The 26,834-nt window shown below is 60.8% G+C and overlaps 1 protein-coding gene across 7 annotated transcripts in view; it reads right to left on the reverse strand.

Annotated features, from left to right (window-relative positions):
- Positions 1-3,855: 3,855 nt before the first annotated feature.
- STIM1 (stromal interaction molecule 1) overlaps positions 3,856-26,834 on the reverse strand; it is a 75,008-nt gene continuing 52,029 nt past the window's right edge. For 3 of the 7 annotated variants that reach the window (XM_077781723.1, XM_077781725.1, XM_077781724.1), the window contains exons 8-12: positions 23,991-24,158; positions 22,491-22,591; positions 20,547-20,782; positions 13,693-14,080; positions 3,856-5,361 (exon numbers count right to left, since the gene is read on the reverse strand). In XM_077781723.1, coding sequence (XP_077637849.1) covers positions 4,812-5,361; positions 13,693-14,080; positions 20,547-20,782; positions 22,491-22,591; positions 23,991-24,158 — 1,443 coding nt within the window. In that variant the 3' untranslated portion in view covers positions 3,856-4,811. Of the gene's footprint in view, positions 5,362-11,274; positions 11,294-13,692; positions 14,081-17,469; positions 17,551-20,546; positions 20,783-22,490; positions 22,592-23,990; positions 24,159-26,834 lie in introns of all 7 variants that reach the window. The other 4 variants (XM_077781729.1, XM_077781727.1, XM_077781728.1 and 1 more) reach the window with 4 other exon arrangements.

The following is a 26,834-nucleotide window of genomic DNA, read 5'->3' on the forward strand; positions in this document are numbered from 1 at the left end:
CGGCGCTGCCTGTGGCCGCCGGCGGACACCGATCGCGGCCCTCGTCCCCGTACTGTCCCCGCTTTCCCCCCAGGAATCGCCGCCCCGCCGGGGAACGGCGCCAATGCCGCCCGCTTCAAAGATGGCGGCGCCAGCGCTCCCGCCCGGCCGGCGGGGGAGGGGCCGGAGGGACGGGCCGGGCCGAGGGCGCCAAGGACGGGGCCCGCCGAGGGACAAAACACCTTCGTCCCGGAACTAATTCACGGCGCTAATTGCAATTATCCTGAATCAAGGGCCAGGCGCGACATGGGTGATTAAACTGCGGCTCCCGTGCCCGCGGAGGCGCTGGGCTCCCCGGCCCTGGGGTGCCCAAGGAACAATCCGAGGCTCTGCCTCAGCCTCTGGCCAGGCCACAGGAGCAGCAGGGAAGGAGCTGGAATGGCAGAAAGTTCTCTCCTGTGAAAAACGCCGCTTGGTTTTTAAAATTTTACAAGTTTTATAATATGTTAAAATGGTTATAAAAATAGTAATGCAATTAGAGTAATAAAATTTAGAGTTAGGACACTTACAAGACAATAAAAAGCAAAGAATTACCGACGTCCAGATGATCTCGGGCACTTAAGCCACAACAAGCATGCCTTGTGAACAAAGGAATAACCTTTAAAACAATATGCTGTTGCATATTCATATATCCTTCATGGTTATGCATACATTCTATTTAAAACAAGAAATTCAGTCTGTTATATTTCAACTGCTTCTTTTAATCCCCATGGCATCTTCGAGTCTGAGCAAGGCCTGAAGAAATGAGGAATTTTAATTAAGAACATTAGAATTTTTCTTCTGATAAGAAACCCGTAAAACTCTCCAGCCCCGCTCGGGTGTCCCTGGCAGCAGCTGTGGCCCTGGAGCCAGGCTGGCAGCAGAACATCCCCTGGCTGTGCACTGCAGCCCCTGCCCCACGCTGGCACAGCCAAATTCGGCAGCACCCTGCCAGTGCTGGGCTTGCTCCGTGCCAGGACAACGAGGCACCCACCGGCCTTGGGCACAGGCTGACCCCGAGGGCTCGGAGACAGCCCGGGGCTCGAGGAGCTGGGAATTCTGCTGTGTACTGCCTGAGCCCTGTCCGTGTGTCCTGAGCCCTGTCCGTGTGTCCTGAGCCCTGTCCTGTGTCCTGAGCCCTGTCCGTGAGTCCTGTCCCGTGTCCTGAGCCCTGTCCTGTGTCCTGAGCCCTGTCCATGTGTCCTGAGCCCTGTCCGTGTGTCCTGAGCCCTGTCCCCGTGTCCTGAGCCCTGTCCGTGTGTCCTGAGCCCGGCCCGGCGCTGCCAGAGCCCTCTGGGGGTTCCCTGGATGCCCCCATGGAGGCAGCCAGCCCTAATGAGTGTTAATGAGCGCTAATGAACTCCAGGATAAGGAGGAGCCCCCCCAGAGGCTGCGGGGTTGAAGTGAGCCCAAAGGCTGAGCTGGAGCTGTGCCCCTGGAGAGGCCCTGGGAGGGCTCGGGAAGAGGATTTCTGCCCAGGAAAGTGTAATTTAAGCAGATTTCTGCCCAGGATGTGATTTAAGCAGATTTCTGCCCAGGAAAGTGTAATTTAAGCAGATTTCTGCCCAGGAAAGTGTGATTTAAGCAGATTTCTGACCAGGAAAGTGTAATTTAAGCAGATTTCTGCCCTGGAGAGTGTGATTTCGGCGGATTTCTGCCCTAGAAAATGTGATTTCAGTGCAAACCCAGGCAGTGGGGCTGCAGGGGCTGCCCCGAGCAGCTGTTGGTGAGCCTGGGTGTGCAGAGATGTCAGGAGAGGAACACCCGGGGACATCCCACGGGATGGACGCTGCTGCCCCCCTTGTGCCACCATCCCCAGCCCGGCTGGTGCCAGCCACTGCCCCAGTCTGCCTCATCGTCCCAGAGGGGAAAGGTGACAGGACCCAGCTCTGGCCCCTCCGTTTGGGAAGGACCTTGGGACACTGAGCACATCCAGAGAGGGGCTGGGAGCACAAACCCTGTGAGGAACCCTGAGGGAGCTGGGGGTGCCCAGCCTGGAGAACAGGAGGCTCAGGGGTGACCTTGTCACTGCCCACAGCTCCTGGAAGGTGCCTGTGCCCAGCTGGGGCTGGGCTCTTTCTCCAGGAGCTGACAGAGCCAGAGCTCACAGCCTCGAGCTGCACCCAGGGAAATCCAGGTTGGACATCAGGGAAAAGTTTTTACAGAAATGGTGACAAAGTTCTGGAGTGGCTGCACGGGGAGGTGGTGGAGTCACCACCCCTGGGTGTGTTTAACCAAGCCTGGATGTGGCACTGGGTGCCAGGGCTGGGTTGAGGTGCTGGGGCTGGGCTGGACTCGATGCCTGGAAGGTCTCTTCCAGCCCAATGATTTTGTGAATTCTGGGAATTCTGTGATTCTGTGGATTCTGTGACCCGCTGCCCACGCAGCTGCCCCATCTCCTGAAGCAGTTTGGGGGTGGCTGCCTGGCCCTGTCCCGGCTGCCAGCAGTGTCCCCGCGGCAGTGGCAGTGCCAGGATGTCCCTGGGGTGGATTCGCTGTGCCTGTGGAGCCGTGACCCAGGTGCCACGGGAGAGGACGATGGCAGGGCCTGGTCAGGGACAGCCGTGGTGTCCCTGTCCCCGGTGACCTGGCCAGGAACACATCCCCAGCTGGCACCAGTGCCCCAACCCCACTGTGCCGGGAGCCTGGGAAGGGCTGCAAGGAGAGAGCAGCAGCCAGCAGCTCGTAAAATAGACTACATGCTTTATTGGATTGAAAAGTTTTATGAAATGACAAAAAACAAAAAAACAAAAATCCACCTTAAATCAAGAGTTGGCAGATGCGTCAACAGTTGCAGTTTGGTGGATCCCCAACCTCTTCTCCAGAAGCATCCACAGGTCTCTGCCACCACAAGCAGCTCCGGCCCCGACCCCGCTGGCCCCGCTCCTCGGGCGCCCTGCCCGTGACAGAGGGGTGCCCCACAAATTGGGGTGCCCACGAACTAGGGAGCCCACAAATTGGGGAGCCCACAAATTGGGGTGCCCATTAATCAGGGTGCCCATGGTTTGGGGTGGCCACAGAATTGGGGTGCCCACGAATTGGGGTGCCCATTAATCAGGGTGCCCACGGAATCGGGGTGCCCAAGGACTGAGGTGCCCACGAATCAGGGTGCCCACAGAATCAGGGTGCCCACAGAATCGGGGTGCCCAGGCAGCAGCCCCAGTTGTGGGGCCGAGCGCGTCCCCCCGTCCCCAGGGAAATGCAGGCACTTAAAAGTCATTGAGAGGAATTTTTCAGTTATCCCAAAGCAACAGTGAAATGAACTCCCACCTACGGAACAGAAAACACCTTTGTAGCCCTTCCTGAATCGTCAAGACACAAATATATTACTCTGGCATAAAGCAAGGCCCCGGGGCTCTCGGCATCCCGCCCGGCCTCCTCTTCCTCCTCCCCCCAGCGTGCATCCTCCTCTGCCTCGGCAGCAGCCCCCCCAGCCCCGGGATGTGTGCGATGGGGAGGACAGGGACCTGGGCTGGGGGCTCGAGTGGGGTGCGGGCCTTTGGGGGCTCCCCTGCAGCCCCGGGGCGGGGGGATGCTCCCGGAGGGGCTGGAGAGGGGGCACGGCTCAGCCCCGGGGCTGGGGCAGGGCTCAGGTGGCCCGAGTGGGGACCCCTCCACAGCCGGGGCTGTGCCGGGACACCCCGGGGCTGTGAGCAGCAGGATGTGACCCACAGAGTGCCGAGGGAGGACGGGAGAGCCCCGGCTCGGCTGGCACAGCCAGGGACACCCGGCGTGTGCCTCGGGGGCACTGCCTGAGCCCCCTGCGTCCCTGCGGGCACAGAGCCCCAGCACCGGCCTGCGCCAGGGGAGCGCTGCCACGGTCCTGCCAGCCGGGCACAGCCTGCCCCTGCCCGGGGAGCCCCGCTCGGCCTGGTCCCTCCCTCTGGCCCTGCCCAGGGGCCACGGGGACTGCCCTGCTCCCGGGAGCCCTCTCCTCTCCTCCACTCCTCTCCTCCTGTCCGTGGGATGTGGCAGCCGGACCGGGCTCTGCTCCAGCACCGCTCGGGATGGCGCTTCCCTCTCTGTCCCTGTCGCTGGGCACGGGGGCACGGCGGAGGCTGCCCAGGGAAGTAAAGGCAGGGACAGGCGTGGGCTCCTCCTGCCGTGTGTCCCGGCCTGCCGCAGCCAGCCCAGCGGGCAGAGCAGCGCGGGGACAGCGCCGTCCCCACCGGGAGCACACGAGTACCGGCCAGGGCAGCGTGTCCCTGCTCCTGCAGCGAGAGCTGCGATCCCCAGCCAGGGGATCCCCTCCCCGGGGCCGCAGCCGAGGGGCCGGGCTGCAAAAGGGACTCGGAGAAAGGAGGGAGAAGCGCTGGAGTCACCCCGGGCTGCAAAAGGGACTCGGAGAAACGAGGGAGAAGCGCTGGAGTCACCCCGGGGGGAGCGGCCGGCGCCGCCCCGACCCTCCCTCGGCCTGTGCAAAAGTTGGAGGAGGCAGGAAAACAAATTAATAACAACAATAAAAAACAAAACAAAATTAAAAAAAAAAACCCTAAAACCACATTGAAACCAAACCCAAAGGCCGCGTGGCTGAGCAGAGCAGGAGTAACTGGAAGCCATGCACAGCGAAGCCGGGACCGCAGCGCTCCGAGGGAGGGCAGGGGCGGCTCTCCCCGCGGGGAGGCGTCGCGCTTCTTGTCTCGGAGATGAGGAAATAAATAAGTTTAAACGTTTAAATAGCTCCTCCCGTGCCGGCGCTGGGGGACTCGGGGCCCGGGGGCTGCCGGGGCCGCGCTGCGCTCCCGGTGCACGGCCGGCCCCGGGCCCGGCGGGACGCGTCCGGGGGCTCCCCCCTACTTCTTGGGCTTCTTGAAGATCTTTAGGGGGAACTTTTTCTTGCTCTGGCCGAGGTCAACCTCGTCGCCCGTCAGGCTGCTGTCCTCGTCCCCCGGGCTCTTCTTGGCGGCCAGCTGCGGGATGCGGGTGTTCCGGGCGCCGCCGGGCCGGCAGTCAGAGATGGGGGAGGGGGTGTCGGGCTCGGTGGAGCTGGGGCTGTGCGACCGCGACGAATCCGAGGGGCTGGGCTTGCCGGCCGTCGGGTGGCTGATCTCCCCCAGGCTGGAGGACTTCTCCATGCCGTGGTTCACCATCATCATCTTCTTCATCACCATGGGGCTCTCGGGCAGCCGCTCCTGCAAAGCCGCCAGGGCGGGGGGCTCCCCGTGCCGGCTGCCGCCGTTGGGGGTGGGCGCGCCGGGGCCCGGGGGCCCGGGGACAGCCTCCTCCATGGACCTGGTCAGCAGCGTGGGCCGGGCAGCCAGCAGCTTGGACGCCGAGCTGGGGATGCGCTGGTGGTCGCTCAGGTGCGGGATGGAGGAGTCGGAGTCGCAGCGAGTTAAATCTCTGCGGTGGAGAGCGAGAGACGGGTCAGCCCCGGCCCGGCCCGCCGCACACACGGATGGCAGCAGCGGCTGGGGGGCGAGGGGACCCCAGACCCCCGGGAGAGGCTGGCAGAGAGCCCTGCCCACGCCCGGCGCTGCCCCGCTCTGCCAGGGGTGCCCGGGCCGGGGCTCACCCCGGGGAGCTCGAGGGAGCGAGGACAGGGAACCGGGACAGGCTCGTCCCTCCCCGTGGATCCCGGGAGACCCCTCATTCTGGGATGGGATCGGTTCCTCCCCATGGGTACTGGGAGACCCCTCATTCTGGGATGGGATCGGTCCCTCCCCGTGGATCCCGGGAGATCCCTCATTCTGGGAAGGGATTCATCCCTCCCCATGGGTACTGGGAGACCCCTCATTCTGGGATGGGATCGGTCCCTCCCCGTGGATCCCGGGAGATCCCTCATTCTGGGAAGGGATCCATCCCTCCCCGTGGGTACTGGGAGACCCCTCATTCTGGGATGGGATCGGTTCCTCCCCGTGGGTACTGGGAGATCCCTCATTCTGGGATGGGATCGGTCCCTCCTCATGGGTACTGGGAGATCCCTCATTCTGGGATGGGATCGGTTCCTCCTCATGGGTACTGGGAGATCCCTCATTCTGGGATGGGATCGGTCCCTCCCCGTGGATCCCGGGAGATCCCTCATTCTGGGATGGGATCGGTCCCTCCCCATGGGTACTGGGAGATCCCTCATTCTGGGATGGGATCGGTCCCTCCTCATGGGTACTGGGAGATCCCTCATTCTGGGATGGGATCGGTTCCTCCCCATGGGTACTGGGAGATCCCTCATTCTGGGAAGGGATCCATCCCTCCCCATGGGTACTGGGAGACCCCTCATTCTGGGATGGGATCGGTCCCTCCCCATGGGTACTGGGAGATCCCTCACTCCGGGATGGGATCCATTCCTGCCCATGGATCCCGGGAGATCCCTCACTCCAGGATGGGATCCATTCCTGCCCAAGGATCCCAGAGAGATCGCTCATTCCGGGATGGGATCCTTCATTCCAGGATAGGATCCGTCCCTCCCCACGGATCCGGGGGACCGGGAGCGCTCCCATCTCGCCCCAGGTTCCCCGGAGGGTCCCTCAGCCCTCGCCACATCCGTGTGTGCCCGCGGCCCCGAGCCCTGCCGTGCCCCTGCCCGGCCGTGCCCTGGCCGTGCCCCTGCCCGGCCGTGCCCCTGCCCGCTGCCGGGCTCCAGCCCCCGCGGGAGGACCCGGAGCCGGCCGTGCCCGCACGAAGCCATGCCCAGCCCCGCCGCTGCACGGGTTTGTGCCCAGCCTGTGCCTACCGCTGCCGGGCTCCCTGCGGAGCGGAGGGCAGGCTACGAGGGAAATGACAAGTCACAGCTCGCTGTCCCGGCTGGATGGCTGCTGGCCCCCTCCCCCGGCGCCTCCCAGGGGTGCCACAGCAAGGAGAGGCTGCCCGGGCAGCGGGATGGGGCCAGGGGCACCCGCCCTGCCCCACGCACAGCAGGGTGCAGCGGGATGGGAGGAAATGGAGAGGAAAGGAGCCGGGGAAGAGAAGCGGAAGGGGGTGAGAAGAGATGGGAGGTGCTGACCTGTCCTTGCCCTGGAGCCCCCCTGATCTCTGCTCCTGGCACAGACCCCTGCACAAGGGTCACCAAACCTGCCTGGCACTGCCCCGAGCCCCCAGGTCATCTCCTACGGTACCACCACCAGCATCAGCCTGAGGCAGCTGCAGACACCGGCAAGACAAGGGAAAACCTTCCCAACAGAGCTGGAGATGCCCAGGCAGGACTGAGGAGATGTTTGGGGATCCCAGACTGGTTTGGGTGAGAAGGCACCGGGAGCCCACCCAGGGCCACCCCTGCCATGGCAGGGACACCTCCCACTGTGCCAGGCTGCTCCAGCCTCAGTGCCCAACCTGGCCTTGGGCACTGCCAGGGATCCAGGGGAATCTGGGAATTCCATCCCAGCCCCTGCCCACCCTGCCAGGGAACAATTCCCAATTCCCAATCTCCCACCCAGCCCTGCCCTCTGGCAGTGGGAGCCATTCCCTGGCTCCTGTCCCTCCATCCCTAGAAATTGTCTCTCTGCAGCTTTCCTGGGGCTCCTCCAGGCCCTGCCAGGCCACCCTGAGCTCAGCCCAAAGCTTCTCCCACCAATGCCCAGCTCCTGCTCCCCAGGGCTGCTCCCAGTCCCTTCTCCCAGGCTGTTGGTGCTGGGATTGCCCCGAGCCAGCTGCAGGACCTTGTCCTTGGTGCTGCTGAGCTGCGGGAGGCTCACGGTGCCAGCTCTCCAGCCTGTCCAGGTGCCCCTGGATGCCCCATCCCGTCCCTGCGCTGTGTGCCCACAGCTCCGTGTCCCTGCCAGGTGCGGGCTGCCCTGGCTCTGTGTCCCCGTGGATGTTTCCAGCGCTGCTCCCAGCCCTGCCCTCTGAGGAAGGCACTCCTGCTGCTCTCCACAAGCTGATGGCACACGCTGGCGTTCTGCCACGGGCAGCCCGGACAGGCCCAGAACATTCTCCTCGTGCTGGAACAAGAGCTTTTCTTTAACAGAAGCCACGGAGCAAAGCCAGGCCCTCGTTCGGCAGCTCCAGGGAACGCAGAGGAAAACGGGATCCTGTGGGTGCCTGGATTCAGCCCGGGATCTACCGGGGGAGCCCAGCTGTGCAGAACACCTCAGCTTCCTCTTCCCCAGCAGCAAAGGGCCCTGGGCACTGCTGGCACTGTCCTCGTCCTCCCACGGAGCCAGCCCGGCCGATGCCCGAGTGCCACGGCGCATCCCGGGTGAGCCGCCGGAGCACGGAGCAGTCCAACGGCGTCAATGAGTCCCAGGTTATCCTGCCAGGGACACCGCTGCCACCACCACACCTGTGGGGCCACCAGCAGATACTGCAGAATGTCACCGCCATGGCCCACGGTGTCACTGGGTCACTGGTGTCACTGGGGTCATGGGGTCACTGGTGTCACTGGGTCACTGGTGTCACGGGGTCACTGGTGTCACTGGGTCACTGGTGTCACAGGGTCACTGGTGTCATGGGGTCACTGGTGTCACTGGGTCACTGGTGTCATGGGGTCACTGGGGTCACTGGTGTCATGGGGTCACTGGTGTCACTGGTGTCACGGGGTCACTGGTGTCACTGGGTCACTGGTGTCACGGGGTCACTGGTGTCACGGGGTCACTGGGAGCAGCAGCTGTGGAACACAGTGGGGCTGAATGAACTCGGGGTGCTGGAGCCCACTCCAAAACGTGCACGCACCCACAAGCCTGGGCTGGGACACCTCGGGACGCTGCCAGTGCCTGCAGACAGAATGTCACTGCCACTGCAGCCTCCAGCTCCTTCAAGGAATTCAGGAATCTCCGGCTCTTCCCAAATGTTTCTCACTCAGGGCTTACCACACCTGCAAAGGGGAATTCCTGCCGGAATTCCTGCCTGGACACTCCTCTCCCAGGGAAGTGGCACAAGTGCCCACCTGCACATGCTGAGCCCTTGCTGAGGTGCCACCAGAGTAGAACAGCCACCTCTGGAGGTTTATTTCCTGCACAAATCCCTGGGAAGTGCCCCTTTCCAGGAGAACCGAGCAGACTTGGGCTGCAGGGGCTGGCAGCAGCCCAAGGGCTGGGGAAGGAGCGAGGCTGCGGGGCAGACCCTTGGCAGGGGAAGGATGGTGCTGGTCAGAGGCAGGGCCAGGCAGGATCAGATCCTGGCAGGAATGCAGTGTCCGCTCTGCACTCAGGAGGAACAGGAGGTGGGGAGCCCCGAGGGACCCCCACGGCCCCGGCTGGGGATGGGGCACAGCGACACCTGCTCCTGGCACAGTCACCGTCCCAGCTCCAGCACAGGATCTTCTCCAGGAGATCCAACCCGTCCCTTCTGGCTGCCACAATCCCAGAGGCACAGATCCGGCTGAGGGTCGCTGGTATAAACCCTTTCAAACAGCAAGAGGGCAGCAAACGCAGGAGAAAATGGATTTTTTCCAACTGAGGAGACTTCAAGGATGTGTGAAGAGGGCGAGCGCTCCTCGCTGGGCTCCAGAGCTGCTCCTCTCCCGCAGGGCTGGCAGGTTCCAATCCAGCAGGGACCAAGGCAGCCGTGCAGCGTGTGCAGAAGGTGGACAGCAGATGGACAGGCAGGCTCTGCTCCAGGAGGGTTTTCTGCCCCAGAGCAGGCGCTGGGAACCCGATCCCAGGACAGCTGGCCCGCCCCGGTGACACCAGAGCAGCATTCCCACCGTGTCACCTCCCGGGACATCCTGCTCTGCCTGTGGCACAGGGCCCTGGCCCCACTCCTGGGGTGGCTGTTCTCTGGGACTCTCGGCCCCGCAGGGGATGCACCACCGGGGTTCCACCTCCCTGAGCCCCAGCTCATGCTCTGGTCTCATCCGGGGCACTGAAGGAGCTGCTGGCCAGGAGCACGCCACTCCCGAATATTCCTACTCTGCTCGTGCACAATCCCTCCAGCTGTAAGTCAGGAATGTATTCCTGAAGGACACAGGGAAGAGCTGGTGACAGCAGCACCCACCAGAGCAGCAGCAGTGCCCACCCTGCTGTGCCAGGCTCCAGGACATCCTGGCACTCAGGAGACACCCACCACGCCAGGACAATGCAAGGGACACCTGGCACAGGCACAGAGACCTCCTGCATTCCCACTGGGGCACCACGGGCTGATTCTGGGAGCTGAACACCGATGGCCAGGAACTTGTGGGGTTTCCTTCAGCCCCAAAGAGCCTTTTCCTGGTGGTTCCCACAAGGAAGTGCACAACGGCAGGACAGGATTCCTGGGGCCACACGGGCTGGGTCACAGGCAGCAAGAGGAGTGGGCACTCCTGAGTCCATGCCACCACCAGAGGAAGGAAAGAGCATTCCCAGGATACTGCCATCATCCCAGGTGAGGCTCAGCCACTGATTTCCATGAGGATTATGCTCCTGAACTGTTGTGGCACACTGTCAAGAGGAAAAGCTATCCCAGGACAGGCTGGCCTTGATGGGATCCCAGGAAGGGATCCCAGGAAGTGTTTCTGCAGAGCAGCAGGAGCCCCTGGAGCTCATCCCTCCTGGAAACCACAGAGCAGCAACTGGACAGGGAAGTACCTGGGAGCCTTCCTCCACGCCAGCAGTGCTCCCTGCTCTTTTCCACGGATCCAGGCACTCCTGCAGCTCCACACAGCGACCCTGCCAGCACTCAGCTGCCCAAGGCAGGACGGATCTGCTCCCCTGGCTCCCTCCCACCCCACCAGGATCCACCTGAGCCGGGAGGGAGGGAGGGAGGGTGAGGAGATGGGGATGGTGAACAGAAGCAGCAGAGAGCAAAGCATGGAATAAGGAAAGCCTGGAGTACAGGAAGCCTGGGAGTGGAGGGGGAGCAGGGAGGAGCAGGAGGAGGATGGAGAACCAACACCTGTTTTTCCCCAGCCCTGCAGCCCATGAGGGGCTTCTCTGGGTGTCCCCACTGGGTCCAGCCCAGCATGGCCCAGGAGCTGCCCCGGGAGTGCTCCAGCAGCCACAGAGCCCTGGCTGCCTCAGCCCTCTGTGTGTGCCTCAGGAGCACCCTCGGCTGCTGGGCTCCGTGCCCGTGGCATCAGGGACCAAGGCTTTTCTTAAGGCAAACTCCCAAATTTGCTGTGGGGCTGAGCCTCAACGAAGACCCGACAGCAGCTTCCTCCCTTCCAGCCTGCAAGAGCTGTGAATTACTCATTTCCCTGGATTCCTGACTCTCTCCCTTCCCTGAGCTTTGGCTGCCGCCTCCCTTCCTGGCTGGAGAAGGGCCTGGGCACGGGCACTTGGTGCTACACTCCCATCTCCGTGGTTTCACCCAGCTGAGGCAGGCACTGGCAGCAGAAACCTCTGTGCACACGCAGCCCCTCCAGCCCCTCTCCCCCCGGGGACCCCCCGAGCCCGGACCCGCTCTGACCTTACTGGCGCCGGATCCTCTGAAGCCAATTGCAAAAGAGAAGCAGAGAGTGAGGAGGTGAGGGAGCGGCTCCCTGCCCGGGAAGGCGGGCAGGACTCCGGAGACAGCGGCCGCAGCCTGCAGGCTCGGGGCAGCTCCTGGAGAAGCTGCTCCCGCGAGCTCTGCCCGGCCTGGGCTCTGCTGGGCGCGGGGCAGGCTCCAGCAGCCACCAGGGCACCGTCCTCCCCCGAGGGAGCCAGGGCTCTCTGGGGCTCTGCTCCGCGCACCGACTCCCCGAAGGGCCTGCTGAGGCTCCCCACCGTCCTGCCTGCCTCCCCGGAGGCCGAGGGCTGTCAGCAAAGGCCTCGGGGAGCGGGGCTGTCAAGGAGGAGCAGCAATCGCCGGCCCGGCAGCGGCGCTTTTAGGGACGCGTCGGAGCAGGGCGTGCCGGCGACGCGGCCGGGTGAAAACGAGCATCAGCACGCCGCAAACCCACGTCTCCGGGTGCCCAACTCCTCGTTCCTGCTGCTGGGCTGGGCAGGGCGAGCTGCCTGCTGCGGGGCAGCCGCAGCAAAGCCCAGCGGGGACGTTCTCGCTCCGTGGCTTCTCCTGCGGCACCGGCCGGGCTTTGCCACGGGAGCAGGGACAGGACTGTCCTGCTGGCACCCAGGGGTGGCCAGCGGGGCTCTGACCAGGGCAGGCCACACTCATCCCCCCCTAAGGACCTCTGCCACTGTCCCCTTCCCTCGCTGGGGTCCCCACACTGGATCCCATCTCCCTCTGCCACTCTCAGGGGGTCTGCAGGGATCGGGCTTTATCCCAGGCAGGAATTCTACGTGTCCCGGGCCTCAGTGGGAATAAATCACATTTAAGCAGCTGTTTTGGACACAGGACATGAGCCCCAGGCTCCCTCCTGCAGAGCCAGGGAGGCAATGGAAGCAGGGACCAGCAGCATTCCCAGCTTTTACCAGTCAAACTGGGACAGCTGCAGTTGAGCTCCCGCTGGTAGGAGTTAATTAATTACACTGCTTCTCATCATCCCCAACCAGCCATTACCGAATTAACTGAGATGCTGCTCTTTCATTCTCCATTGTGGAGCAGGTGCAGGAATTGCCCCCTCGGTATTCCAGACTCCGGAATGTGCCTGGGGCTGCCCAGCTTGGAGGCACACGGGGCGGGGAGGGGGAGCAACATCCAAACCAGAGCCTGAACAAGGCCAGGAGAGATCCCAGCACCTGAGGGCGGGGGTACCCACAGGTGAGGGGATAACGGGACACCGGGCTGCAATGGGTGAGGATGTGGTGACTGGGAATGTTTCCCTGCCCGGAGAAATGGTGGTGGAAGGGCATTTCCCCCCTCCTCTGCCTCACCTAGAGACTCCCAGCCTTCCCCCAGCAGTCTGCTCCCCAGTCCTGAGGAGCAGCAGACTGTTTAATTTTGCCATGGAGAAAGCATGGAACACAGATGGAATGACCTGGCAGGGACAGGATTCCCTGGTCCATCACAGCCTTCCCACTGCCTGCACGGAGTGCCTGGGACACCTGAGGCCACGAGCACACATCCCACTGCCCCAGGGAGATCCCACGGGGACTCAGCACCCTGGGACTGGCTGCACCCCTGACCCCGGGGCATGAGGACAGGGATGTCACTCGGGTGAAAGCCACCCCAGGAGCCTGATCCTGTGCTTGGGACACACGGCATTCCTGTCAGGATGTCAGGGCCCCCCTGGAGCACCAGGCAGGATTCCTGCTCCTCCCTGTCACCAGCCCTGTGAGCTGGGACAGCTCTGGGATTGAGGGATGGAGGATAACCAGTCCCCAGGGTGTGCCAGCTCTCCAAAGAGCCAGCTGAAAGGGACCAAGCTAAAGCCAACCAAAGCAGCTCCAACTCCCTCCTCGGACATTCCTCAGCCAAAACACCCCCATTCCTCATCCCTACAGACCAGAGGCAGAGTCACTCCAGAACACATTCCTGAACTGCCACTCTAGCGCCTCCGAAAACAATCCCAATTTTCTCCAACTGCTACCTCGTGGTCCCCCACCCATCATGTTCCCTTTGCAATTCACTCGTGAGGACCCCAGGAGATGCAGGCTTCAAATCAGGCCAGGTTTGGTGATCAGTTCTGTTGCCTCCTCATATCCCCCTGTTTAGGGAATACCGAGCACCTGGGAGCTCTCATTTGCTCAGCTGCAGTAGAACACCACCCGAGCACCTTGGGAATGCCCAAAACCGAGCTCGTGGGCGTGGGGATGGCCCACGGGATCCTCCTTAGAGGCTCCAGCGGCTCGGGAGAGCAGCGGAAGGAACGAAAGCGAAAAATCGCGGAACGAAGGCCCAAAAGGAAAGGGCAGAAGGAACGTGGGAGAAAGAGCACCCCAGCAAGCGTCAGCTCTGAGGCACGGCAGGCAGGAGGCAGCTAGAAAAGAAACAGCAATATACCCAAAGCTCCCAGTGCGACAGCGAACTCCAGAGGTGACATCAGGAGGGGGCAGGTCGGGGATGGAATCCATCTGGAGGAAATAAGAGGTGGTGTGATGGTAATAGATAGGGTGGACATGGCAAGCAGGAGCAGGTGCGGTGGTGGTGGATGAAGAGCAGGAGGTGGAGGTGGAGGCAGGCGATGGGCTGGAGCCGGGCAGGTCGGAGCTGAAGGACTGTCCGGAGGTGAGGCTGTGCATTCGGCGCAGGGACACTCGGCCCGCCCGCAGCGGGGCCGCGGGGCCCGCCTCGGGCTGCCCCGGCACGAGACTCTCTACCAACCTCTGCGATCCGTGGCCGTGCTGCGGCTCCACCAGGCGCTGCCGGACTGTGCTGGGCAAGGCCGGAGCTGCAACGACACGCGGGGGACGGTGAGGGAGGGCACGGCCGCGGAGCTCCGACCACAGACACTGACCGGAGAGAGCGAGGGCACGGCCTGTCCTGCAGAGCTCTGCCAGGAGACTGACCCAGCCTGGAGAGACTGACCCAGCCCGTGGAGCTCCACCAGGAGAGAGCGATGGCACAGCCTGTCCTGCAGAGCTCTGCCAGGAGAGACTGACCCAGCCCGGAGAGACTGACCCAGCCCGTGGAGCTCCACCAGGACAGACTGACCCAGCCCGTGGAGCTCCACCAGCAAAGACTGACCCAGCCCGTGGAGCTCCACCAGGAGAGACTGACCCAGCCCGTGGAGCTCCACCAGGAGAGACTGACCCAGCCCGTGGAGCTCCACCAGGAGAGACTGACCCAGCCCGTGGAGCTCCACCAGCAGAGACTGACCCAGCCCGGAGAGACTGAGCCAGCCTGTGGAGCTCCACCAGGACAGACTGACCCAGCCCGTGGAGCTCCACCAGGAGAGACTGACCCAGCCCGTGGAGCTCCACCAGGAGAGAGCGAGGGCACAGCCTGGCCCGTGGAGCTCCACCAGGAGTGACCCAGCCCATGGAGCTCCACCAAGAGAGAGTGAGGGCACAGCCTGTCCTATGGAGCTCCACCAGCCGTGACCCAGCCCATGGAGCTCTACCAAGAGAGAGTGAGGGCACAGCCTGTCCTATGGAGCTCCACCAGCCCTGGCACCAGCACAGCAGCACCACCCCATTGGCACCATCCCAGTAGCATCATCCCAGTCCCACTGGCACCATCCCAGCAGCACCACCCCAGTCCCCCTGGCACCATCCCAGCAGCATCATCCCAGTCCCCCTGGCACCATCCCAGCAGCATCATCCCAGTCCCACTGACACCATCCCAGCAGCACCATCCCAGCGTCCCTGTGCCACCAGCACTGTCCCACCTCGTGCCAGCAGTTAAGGCCTGTTTAATGCAGAAGCAGCTTTAAGCTGGTGCTGAACATGCTGGGTTAATGCCCAGCCCATGGAAAACTCCAGCATTGGTGATGCAGGTGCCTCTGAACACCTTATCTGAGCATCTTGCCTGATGCAGAGAGCGGCTGCGTGATTCATCCCACCTGGAGCCACCACCCGGCTCCTGGAGAGCCAGAACTGGGCACCTCCAGGGCCTTTCCACCCTCTCATGGTCCCAGGCCTGCTGCCCGGGTGGGACCCTCACAGCCCAAAGCAGAAGCCCCAGGTGAGCAGGGCAGTGTTGGCACCTGAAGCTCTGCTGAATTCACTGTGTGGGGGCAGCACCAGGAGCAGAGCAGTGGCAGCACAGAATCATACAGGGACTGGGTTGGGCTGGAGGGACCTTAAAGATCATCTCCTCCCACCCCTGCCATGGCAGGGACACCTCCCACTGCCCCAGGCTGCTCCAAGCCCAGTGTCCAACCTGGCCTTGGGCACTGCCAGGGATGTGGCAGTTCCCTGTTTGGTTGAAAATGTTTGGGTTGGGGATATTTGGCAGGAATTGTTCCCTGGCAGGGTGGGCAGTGCTGGGATGGAATTCCCAGAGCAGCTGGGGCTGCCCTGGATCCCTGGCAGTGCCCAAGGCCAGGTTGGGCACTGGGGCTGGAGCAGCCTGGCACAGTGGGAGGGGTCCCTGCCATGGCAGGGGTGGCACTGGGTGGGCTTTAGGGTCGCTCCCATCCCAGACTTTCTGGGATTCACTCCTGATTCCCCCATGCCTGCACTGGTGACTGTGGCCCCCGAGCGGCCTCAGCTGCTGCCAGCCTGTTCTGTGACCACCGTGACTGATCAGAGACCCCCTCAACCTGAGAAATATCCTCCTCTGGCTGCTAATTCCCCTTGGTTTGGGGAACCACACGGGAATGTCCTTTGGAATCCCAGCCCCAGCTCCTGCCCTGCCTTCAAAGCTCCTCGGGATCTCTCCAGCCCTGTGGTCACACCTGGCTGGAACTGGAGCCCAGCAGCCCCTGAGCAGCTGCCTGTGCCCCACACCTGCCCCCAGGGTCACCCCCAGAGCCAGGGGAGGCCCCCTCACCTGCCTGGAGCCTTGGGAATGCTCCCCTCCATCATGGAGAGCGGGATCCCAGGGCTGCAGCCCCATCCCCAGCCAGCCAGGCTGGCTTTATTCCACCCCCTGCTGCCATTGCATACAAGATGATCCTCCCTTGGCAGGAGATAAGGTGTTCAGGATTGCTCAGGATTTCTTATGTGCATAAGAAATGAATGTTCCAATGGGTTAAAAAGATGCAGAGACAGGAAAGCTCAGAAATGGAGGAGAGCTCCTTTGGGAATGGAAGAACCAGCAACCCCTGCTCTGGAAAATCCCAGCTGGACACACAGGGCTCCTCTGGCAGAATGACTCAGGACTGAAAGATCCACAGGGATGCATTTCCAGTGGAAGAAGGAATAAGAAGGAATAATTCTGGCAACTTGGCTGTCTCCACAGCCCCAAGGTGAATCCCAGTCTTTCCCACTGCCCCTTGCTCCCTACAGTGTCCATCCATGAACGTGGAATCTTACACCATCTATTCTATTGCAAGAATTTTTTTTTTTTTTAGCTCCAGAGCTGCAATTCCAATTTGGGAATCTCACTGTGGAGGGTTCACAGGGATCTGACTGCAGAGTAACTCACTGGGGTGATGGGTTTCTGCTACAGGTTTCTTTTTCCCTTGGGCCACACTTTTTCCCCTAAGGATTCCCCATTTTTTTCCTGGTGTTCCACCTCTCATTTCCCAACTCAGTACTTCCCCCCTTTGTGTTCTCCTTCTCCAAGACTTACCCTGCCATGAGCTCTGGAGGGGGACCTGGCTTCCCAGACCCACGTTTTACCAACATTCCCCAAACTCCCTGCCCAGCACCCCAAGGAAAAGCCCTCCCAGCACGAGGCTGGCACATCCAGCTCCTGTTCCCCCTCCGAGGGGAGGCTTCCAAAGGAAGCCAAGGCCAGGAGGCTGAGTGCCTCGCCAGGGCACACAGGGACAGCTTTCCCTAAGGCTGGCACTGCTCAGTTTATCCCTGCTCAGGGATTCTGCAGGGAGGGATGGGGCAGCAGGGAAGGAGGTGGGATGGGACAGGGAATGCTGTCACCTCCTCCCGCCCTCACTGGGTCCTTCATCTCCAGCTCAGGGGTGAAATGGAATAAGTCCAACCCCCCAGATTCCCTAGCTGCACCCAGGAGCACGTGGGAGCTGCAGCTGAGATTCTTCTTCATCCCACCAGACTCTTCCCGGGGTTAGTGCAGGTGGCGATGGCTCAGTGAGGACAGAACATTCATTAGTTCCCGTGCCAGAAAGATGGAAAACTGGTGGATGTATTTTAGTCCAGAAAAAGGCCAGAAGGCAGAATAAAAAAATGGAAATAAAATTGAAGAGAACCAAACCAGGGTATTTCCAGAGGGACTGATCCTCCGAGGACAGCGAGGAGCGGTCGCTGAACCTGCGCCCGAAAAGCCAGGCTGCATCTGGGGGCCAGCCAGGTGGGAACAGGAAAGAGAGAGATGCCATTTACTGGGAGCAGCACCACGGGTCCTCAGCAACACACTTGGGCAGGAGAAACTCGGCACTGCTCTCCTGAGGCAGGGTTTGCACACCAAGGAAGGAAATCCTACAGGGAAAGGCTCCCTTGCTTTGGGAACTGCAGTGCCCAGTGCTGGCTGGAGGTGCTTCACTTCAGGGAGGGCAGTGGGCAGGAGGGGCAGGCAGCTGGGCAGGAGGGTGGGCAGGCTCTCTGCCCAGCTCTGGATGATGGAAGTGCTCCCTGGAAATGTCTCACTCAAGGAGTCTCAAGTGCCAAGAAGCTGAGGCTGAAACTGGGGCTGAAGGCTCACACGGGGCCCAGCTGAGGTCCTCAGGTGTCACCTGGGACTGTCCAAGCATCCCTGCCACCAGTGTCCAGCTGGGGCTGTGCCAGGGCTGGACAGAGATGTCCACCTTGATTCTGAGGGCGACTGGGAATGACAAGGAGCAGGATGTGTCCCTTCCCTGAAGCTTTAGTGTCCCAAAACACAGCTGATGCCACAAACTGTCTCCAGCCCCCACGTCTGCAGAGCCCTGGGAACACACAGGTAACCCCCTTCCTCCTGCCCCACCAAGGCCTCCAAGCTCTGCCTCCCCTGGCCCCTGCCCCTGGACCTCCCCCAGACCGAGGGGACGTGGCCCTGGCACACAGGGCACCTCCTGCAGCACACAGTGCCAGCCCTGAGGCCCTTCTGCTCCTCCCTTCTGCTGCCCCAAACAGCCCTGCCTTGGACTAAGTCACCCAGAGTGGCCCCGAGCAGCTGGGGCTGCCCTGGGTCCCTGGCAGTGCCCAAGGCCAGGGGCTGGAGCAGCCTGGCACAGTGGGAGGTGTCCCTGCCATGGCAGGGGTGGCACTAGAGGAGCTTTAAGGTCCTTCCAAGCCCATCCACTCTGTGATCCCATGATTCCATGACAGTGCCTGGATCAGGGTGCTGTGCCCTGCCAGGTGCTGTCCCCAGGCCCTGTCCCTGCTCTCCAGTTCCCTCAGCCTCTGGTGCAATACCCAAGGGGAGACTATTTGGAAAATGCCCTTTTGGGAGAAGCAAGGCAGGGCCTGGGCCAGCTGCAGGCAGGAACAGCAGCCAGGGCTGACCCCCAGGCGCTGCAGAGAAGGTGACAGTGCCACCCAGCCCAGGAGCTCAGCAGCTGGGGGGTCACAGGCACAGGGTGAGCCACACTCAGCCCTCCCCCCATGGGCTCTGGGCCTGGCAGAGCAGGGACAGCCACCTGGGAGTGACCAACGAGGAGGGACAGCCACCCTGGGAGTGACCAGCAAGGAGGGACAGCCACCCTGGGAGTGACCAGCAAGGAGGGACAGCCACCCTGGGAGTGACCAGCAAGGAGGGACTGCCACCTGGGAGTGACCAACGAGGAGGGACAGCCACCTGGGAGTGACCAACAAGGAGGGACAGCCACCCTGGGAGTGACCAGCAAGGAGGGACAGCCACCCTGGGAGTGACCAGCAAGGAGGGACTGCCACCCTGGGAGTGACCAACAAAGAGGGACTGCCACCTGGGAGTGACCAACGAGGAGGGACAGCCACCTGGGAGTGACCAGCAAAGAGGGACAGCCACCCTGGGAGTGACCAACGAGGAGGGACAGCACTCTGGGAGTGACCAACGAGGAGGGACAGCCACCTGGGAGTGACCAACAAAGAGGGACAGCCACCCTGGGAGTGACCAACGAGGAGGGACAGCCACCCTGGGAGTGACCAACGAGCAGGGACAGCCACGCTGGGAGTGACCAACGAGGAGGGACAGCCACCTGGGAGTGACCAACGAGGAGGGACAGCCACCCTGGGAGTGACCAATGAGGAGGGACAGCCACCCTGGGAGTGACCAACGAGCAGGGACAGCCACGCTGGGAGTGACCAACGAGCAGGGACAGCCACCTGGGAGTGACCAACGAGCAGGGACAGCCACGCTGGCTGACCCCAAGCCCTGCACAGAGCTGGAGCTGGGGCAGCCTCTGCTCCAGGGAGTGTCTGACAGGTCCCTGAGGCTGGCAGACTGCTGCTCCCACAGGAATGCTGCAGGATGCAGGTCCAGCTGTGCCTCAGGAGAGGGCAGCTTTGAGTCTCTACATCCCAAAAAAGTGCTCAGGCCAAGGGGACACCAGGATAATCCCGTTTCCTGTCCCACTGCCGTGTCTACCCATGCCTTTGGTGGGGGTTTTGGTAAATGCTTGAATCCCTGAGTTGACCAGAACAGCACAGGTAGAAGGAAATGATGACTAACCATCTCTAAATTACAGTTCTGCTGCAATGAACGGGCTGCAGACAACCCCAGAGTGGGGCCTGGCCTGTCAGGGATGCTCCTGACCCTGATGGACCAGCTGTGTCTTTGGGCATGGAAACCCCAGCTTGGGTCCATGAACCCCTCCTGACAGGTGAACTACAGATCCAGCTCTGCTCTGTGCCACAGCCCCAACCCCGCAGACACAGCCCCCATTCCCAAGGAGCCCCCAGAGCCCCATGCCCAGGGAGACCCTGCATTCCCCAGGAGCCCCCATTGCTCCATTCCCAGGGAACTCCCAGAGCCCCATTCCCAGAGAGCTCCCAGAGCCTCTATTTTCAGGGAGTCCCCCATTCCCAGGGAGCCCCCTGTACCCAGGGAGTTCCCCGTTCCCTAGGAGCACCCCCATTCCCAAGGAGCTCCCAGAGCCACATTCCCAGGTAGTTCCCCCATTCCCAGGGAGCCTCCACTGCCCTATTCCCAGGGAGTTCCCCCATCCCCGGGAGCCCCGCATCCCCTAGGAGCTCCCCATTCCCCAGGAGTCCCCCATTCCCCAGGAGCTCCCCCATCCCCGGGAGCCCCCCATCCCCAGGAGCCCCCCATCCCCTAGGAGCTCCCCATTCCCCAGGAGCCCCCCATTCCCAGGGAGTCTCCCCATCCCCGGGAGCCCCCCATCCCCGGAGCCCCCCATCCCCGGAGCCACGTACATTGGATGGACATGGGTGACACCAGCTCCTCGTCCAGGTCATCCACGTCGTCGGTGATGACGAAGTGCGAGGGGTTGGGCCGGGGCGTGCCCATCCAGGCGGGGTCGATGTTGAGGGCCGAGGCCAGCGAGTGCAGGCCGGGGTTGGTGACGATCTGGAAGCCGCAGAGCAGCTCGATCTGCTGCCAGCGGTGCAGGCGCTCGCGCAGCGCCGCCGTCACCTCGCTCAGCGCCTGCCTGGGGACGGCACAGGGACAGGGCAGCGGGGTGGGCACGGAGCAAAGGGACAGGGCAGCGGGGTGGGCACGGAGCACAGGGTCAGGGCAACAGGGCACGGAGCACAGGGACAGGGCAGCGGGGCACGGAGCACAGGGACAGGGCAGCGGGGCACGGAGCACAGGGACAGGGCAGCGGGGTGGGCACGGAGCACACGGGACAGGGCAGCGGGGCACGGAGCACAGGGACAGGGCAGCGGGGTGGGCACGGAGCACATGGGACAGGGCAGCGGGATGGGCACGGAGCACACGGGACAGGGCAGCGGGGCACGGAGCACAGGGACAGGGCAGCGGGGTGGGCACGGAGCACAGGGACAGGGCAGAGGGGTGGGCACAGAGCACAGGGACAGGGCAGAGGGGTGGGCACAGAGCACAGGGACAGGGCAGCGGGGTGGGCACGGAGCACAGGGACAGGGCAGCGCCGCTCCCACCCAGCACCGCTGCCCACTGGCACTAACACACCAATGGGAACATCTCATAATGTAACAGATCTTTAAATGTATCGTGTTATAAAATAATATTATAAAAATAATAAAAGCACTTTATAAAATAATAATATTAAAAATTGTATAATACAATTAATTTTAAATTTGAATATATTATATTATAAAAAGAATAAAATAATATTAATAATTTTATAATAGAATATATTTTTAAAATAAATTTTAAATTTATTATATTACAAAATAATGTTAGGAAATCTAAAATTTATTTTAAATATGCATTATAAAAATATTATAAAAATAACAAAATATTATAAAGTAATAATATTAATAATTCTATAATATAATTTAAATCTATTTTAAAATATTCTATTATAAAATATTATTAATAAATTTAAAATTTATTTTTAAAAAGTATTATATTTTATAATTTTGTAAATTTTAATAATATATACATATTCTATATTAATATATAGAATACATAGCATATATGTATTATATATTATATGTATTTTGTATATTATTAATATATAATATACTATGGACAATATATATTATATATTATATATTATATATTATATATTATATTATATATATTAATAATATACACACATAATATATATAATATACATATTTTTGTAATATAATACATTTTTAAAATGTACTATATAAATCTATCAAATCACTCAGAATCTAGTTATAAAAACAGCTCCATGAAAGTGTATCAAAAATTAAAGTTGATAGCAGAACCTAGATAAATAGGGCAGAGCTGGATGGGAGATTGGGAATTGGGAATTGTTCCCTGGCAGGGTGGGCAGGGCTGGGATGGAATTCCCAGATTCCCCTGGATCCCTGGCAGTGCCCAGGGCCAGGTTGGACACTGGGGCTGGAGCAGCCTGGCACAGTGGGAGGTGTCCCTGCCATGGCTGGGTGGCACTGGGTGGGATTTGGGGTCCCTCCCAATGAAGCCATTCCAGAACAATCCCTTAAGCATCCTTCAGCCTCCTGGAACCTCGTTGTGGCAGGACCTTTACTTGCTCCACGTAACTGTGACCCCTTGTTTCTCCCAGTAAAATCAGAAGGCCGCTGATGAAGAGGAGCAGGTCCAAGCCCAGGTCACTGAGCAGGGCAGAAGTTCAGCACAACGAGCCCCAGAGCCCTGTGAGGTGAGGATGCTCCTGCCTGGCCCAGGGGAGGGCTGGAAGGGGGTGCTGAGCAGACACTCACTTTGCAGTTAAGATTTTATGATCCACATCATCCAGAGAGGAACTGTGAGCAACGTGGAACGTCCCAAAGAGGGTGTTTCGCTTCTTTTTGATCTTTTCAGCCTGGAATATCAACAGAGAAGGGTCACAGGAAGAAGACAACCCGAAGGTTCCTCCAGGCCTTGGACATCCTGGATGGGCTGGGACAGGAACAGTCCCTGCAGCTGCCTGCACGTGGGGGAATGGTGGGAATCATGTTGTTACTGAGGAATGTTCTTCTCCCTGACACTGGGCTGAAGGGACTCCCCAGCAGCAAGTGGCAGGTGGGGATTTCATGCTCCCTTCTCCCAGTTTCCCAAAAATCCGAGGGAAGGCTGAACTTTCAGGGCAGAGTTGGAGTCCCATCCCTGGAGGGATTTCACAGCCCTGTGGATGTGGCACCTGGGGACACGGGGCAGTGGTGCCCTTGGCACTGCTCGGGGAATAGGTGGACTGGAAGGTCTCCGAGGGTTTCTCCAACCCAAAGCATTCCATGATTCCATGACCCAGGCACCTCACTCAGTGAAGGGCTCTCACACATTGGCTGGTCTCTCCTATGAATAACCACCAAACACACCCCAGGGTGTGTGCCCAGGAGGATTTCTGGTTGGAGGCTGAGTTTGTGCTGTTGTGTCAAAAATTAAAGTCTCCTCCCACAGCTCTCCCATTCCCACTCCAGTGGCATGAACCTGGGACTTAGGGAAGCCAAGGATGTGGGTGCAAGAACTGACACAGCCAAAGGAAAACTGCTGGAATGTTAAAATGTTCCCAACCAAAGCAGATTAAGGCAGACAGTTTCCCCTGCTGCCAGCTCAGCTCCATATGGCCATGGGGACGAGTCACAACAGCTCCCTGGGCTCATCCCTCAGGGCTGGCACCCGAAATCCCAGATCAGGAACGAAGCGATGATTCAGGACCTCGGGATTCCACTGCCTGTGCACGCTCATCACCCAGAGCAGGGAGGTGCTGAGAGGTGCAAAGCTCACCCAGCACAGCAATCCCTGCCCCAGATTCCCAGGGCTGCAGGCTCCAACAGCACCCAGCTTGGGAGCTGCCCATCCCGAGAGCCCGTGGCTCAGGAGCATCATCCTCATCCTCAACCCTGCTCACACCTCGCTTGGGCTAAGGCATGAAGAGAGAAACTGCCCTTGAGCTGAGGGAGGGCAAGGCTGGATGGGGGTTGGGAATTGGGAATTGTTCCCTGGCATGGTGGGCAGGGGCTGGGATGGAATTCCCAGAGCAGCTGGGGCTGCCCCTGGATCCTGGCAGTGCCCAAGGCCAGGTTGGACACTGGGGCTGGAGCAGCCTGGGATATAACCAAAGTTGTCCCTGCCCACGGAATGAGCTGAACGTTAAGGTCCTTCCCAGCCTAAGCCCTTCTGGGATTCCACGATGCCACAAACCCAAGAGGATGCAGAGAAACCCTGCAGGCTTCACCCCCAAACCTCCCCCAGCCCCAGCACGGGGCCGCTGCAGCTCTCACCCCTTCCTTGGCCACCAGCAGCTGCTTCTCTGCGTTCTGCTTCTTGATGTTGTAGTACTGCACCTCCACCTCGTGGGTCAGCTGCAGCCACTTCTGCAGGGCCTCGGGGGCAGCCCAGCTGCAGTGGGACTCCAGCTCCTTCTCCGCGTTCTTCAGCGCCATCCGCACCTGGGGAGTGCCCGCGACACCGTGGGGCGGCCGCGGGGACACGGCCTCCGCTGCTGCCCGCTGCTGCCAGCCCCTTCCCGGGCAGCTGCACCAGCCCCGGCAGCGGGGAGCCCCTCTGGAGGTGCCCTGGTATGAGGGAACCCTCTGCACCAGCCCTGGCAGCAGGCTAACCCCTCTGCACCAGCCCTGGCAGTGGGGAACCCTCTGCACCAGCCCCGGCAGTGGGGAACCCTTCTGGAGGAGCCCTGGCAGCAGGGAACCCTCTGGAGGTGCCCTGGCAGCAGGGAGCCCTCTGTACCAGCCCTGGCAGCACAGAACCCCTCTGTACCAGCCCTGGCAGCAGGCTAACCCCTCTGCACCAGCCCTGGCAGTGGAGAACCCTCTGCACCAGCCCTGGCACCTGGGAACCCTCTGGAGGTGCCCTGGCATGAGGGAACCCTCTGCATCAGCCCTGGCAGCAGGGAACCCTCTGGAGGAGCCCTGTCAGCAGGCTAACCCCTCTGCACCAGCCCTGGCAGTGGGGAATCCTCTGCACCAGCCCTGGCAGCGGGGAACCCTCTGTACCAGCCCTGGCAGCACAGAACCCCTCTGTACCAGCCCTGGCAGCAGGGAACCCTCTGGAGGAGCCCTGGCAGCGGGGAACCCTCTGGAGGTGCCCTGGCAGCGGGGAACCCTCTGGAGGTGCCCTGGCAGCGGGGAACCCTCTGGAGGTGCCCTGGCAGCAGGGAACCCTCTGGAGGAGCCCTGGCAGCGGGGAACCCTCTGGAGGTGCCCTGGCAGCGGGGAACCCTCTGGAGGTGCCCTGGCAGCAGGGAACCCTCTGGAGGAGCCCTGGCAGCAGGGAACCCTCTGGAGGAGCCCTGGCAGCGGGGACCCCTCTGGAGGGGCGCTGCCACCCTGGGGGCTGTGGCAGAGGAGCTGCCCACGCTGCAGGCTAACCCCAGAGCCTCCCTCGGACGGCTCCTGCCACCTTGCAGCTGAGCTCCCTCCCCAGGAATTCCCAGCCTGACCCCTCCACGCCACCGTGGGCCCTCTGGTTTCCTGGTTTTCCACCAGGAAAACCCTCTGGAGCAGACGGTGCACGAGGCTGCTCAAAGGGAATTAGGCTCGCAGAGAGGACGCTCTGGGGGCGTGCTGCAGCCTCTAGAACCTCTGCAGAGCTCGCTGCCTGTCTGCAAATCCCCCACATCCCCCTGCTGAGGCAGAGCTCCTGACAGGCAATCCCTGCCTCACCACAGCTCCGAGCCAAGCCCAGGGAGCTCGTCAGGAGACAACTTCCACACTGCAGAAAGTGAGAACAATATTTAGACACAAAACATGTGCTGCTGGTCAGGAACAGAAACAGCCTGGCTGGATCGGCCATTCCTGAGGTCTCTCCTTCCAGCCCAGCCCAGGCTCCTGACACCCCACAGAGATGCAGGATGAGAAGGGACTGGCTGAGAAGCCAGCTGAGGACACTGCAGCCTGGCAGAAAAGCCTTTAGGGGTGCAGCCCACCAGGAATGAACTCGTCCTTTGCAGTGCCCACCCTGCGGAGAGGCTCTCGCAGCCCTGGCGCCTGGCAAGCCCTGCAGGAAGGGAAGGGCAGGATGGCACCACAACCCCGGGACACGCTGCAGGGATGGGGCTCTGCAACCACAGCCCCCCGGGGCTGCACAGTGCACAGCAGCTCTGCCTCCCACCCCAGGCAGAGCTGCTCCTGCAGCTCCCAGCCCACGGGCACAGCCCTTCCTGGCGGCCGTGGGCGGGTGAGGAGCACTTTTTGTGCAGGATTGCTCACACTTGGAGCTTTTCCCTGGTTGTGCTCCTCTTTAACTCGGTCACGTCTCACCCAGCCCAGCCCAGCGGGGTTTCAGGGAGCCAAGAGCCCCGGGGTACAGGCAGATCCCTAAAATTCTGTATTTCACCCAGAAGGACCACCCAGCCAGGGGAAGCCCCAGGGCACCACACACGAGGTCAAACACTTCTACCACTTGTGTGTGATCCAGGGTTGTTCGGTATAAAACTGCCTAAATCAGCCCCAGAGTGCCAAATTCAGTCCCAGACCCCAGGTTTTTCCTGGCTTTTCCCATCACACACCAGCAGCACCTGTCAGGCTTTTTCTGTCAGCTGCTGCTCCCACCTCAGCAGAACTCTGACCATCAAACACAGGTACCTGGGATTTGGGAACACAGAGAAAACATGGGTAGGAAATCTGTCCCTGGTTGGTTGGGGTAGAGGAGTGCTCGTAACACTCACAGGAACAATGTTTTTAGGGAATGGTGGGAAAGGGAAGTGCTGTGGAAGAGGCAAGGACCAGTGGCTAAAATGAGTGTCCACAACCCAAACTCTTGTGGTTCTGCAGGGAATCCATGCAAACAGGAGTTATGTTGTGTGTCTTCATTCTCCTGGGAAGATCTTTAAGACCCCATTTGGATCACTAAGAGCAACAATTTATAAGGAAATTTATAAAGAAGTTATACTCTGCCCTGGTGAGACCCCACCTGCAGAGCCTCCAGCCCTGGGGCCAACATCAGGAGGATGTGGAGCCCTAGGAGCCAGTCCAGAGGAGCCACGGGGCTGCTCCAGGGCTGGAGCCAGGCTGGGAGAGCTGGGAATGTTCAACCTGGAGAGGAGAAGCTCCAGGGAGAGCTCAGAGCCCTGCCAGGGCCTGGAGGGGCTCCAGGAGAGCTGCAGA

Source organism: Lonchura striata, chromosome 2 (genome assembly GCF_046129695.1).
Source record: "Lonchura striata isolate bLonStr1 chromosome 2, bLonStr1.mat, whole genome shotgun sequence".
NCBI lineage: Eukaryota > Metazoa > Chordata > Aves > Passeriformes > Estrildidae > Lonchura > Lonchura striata.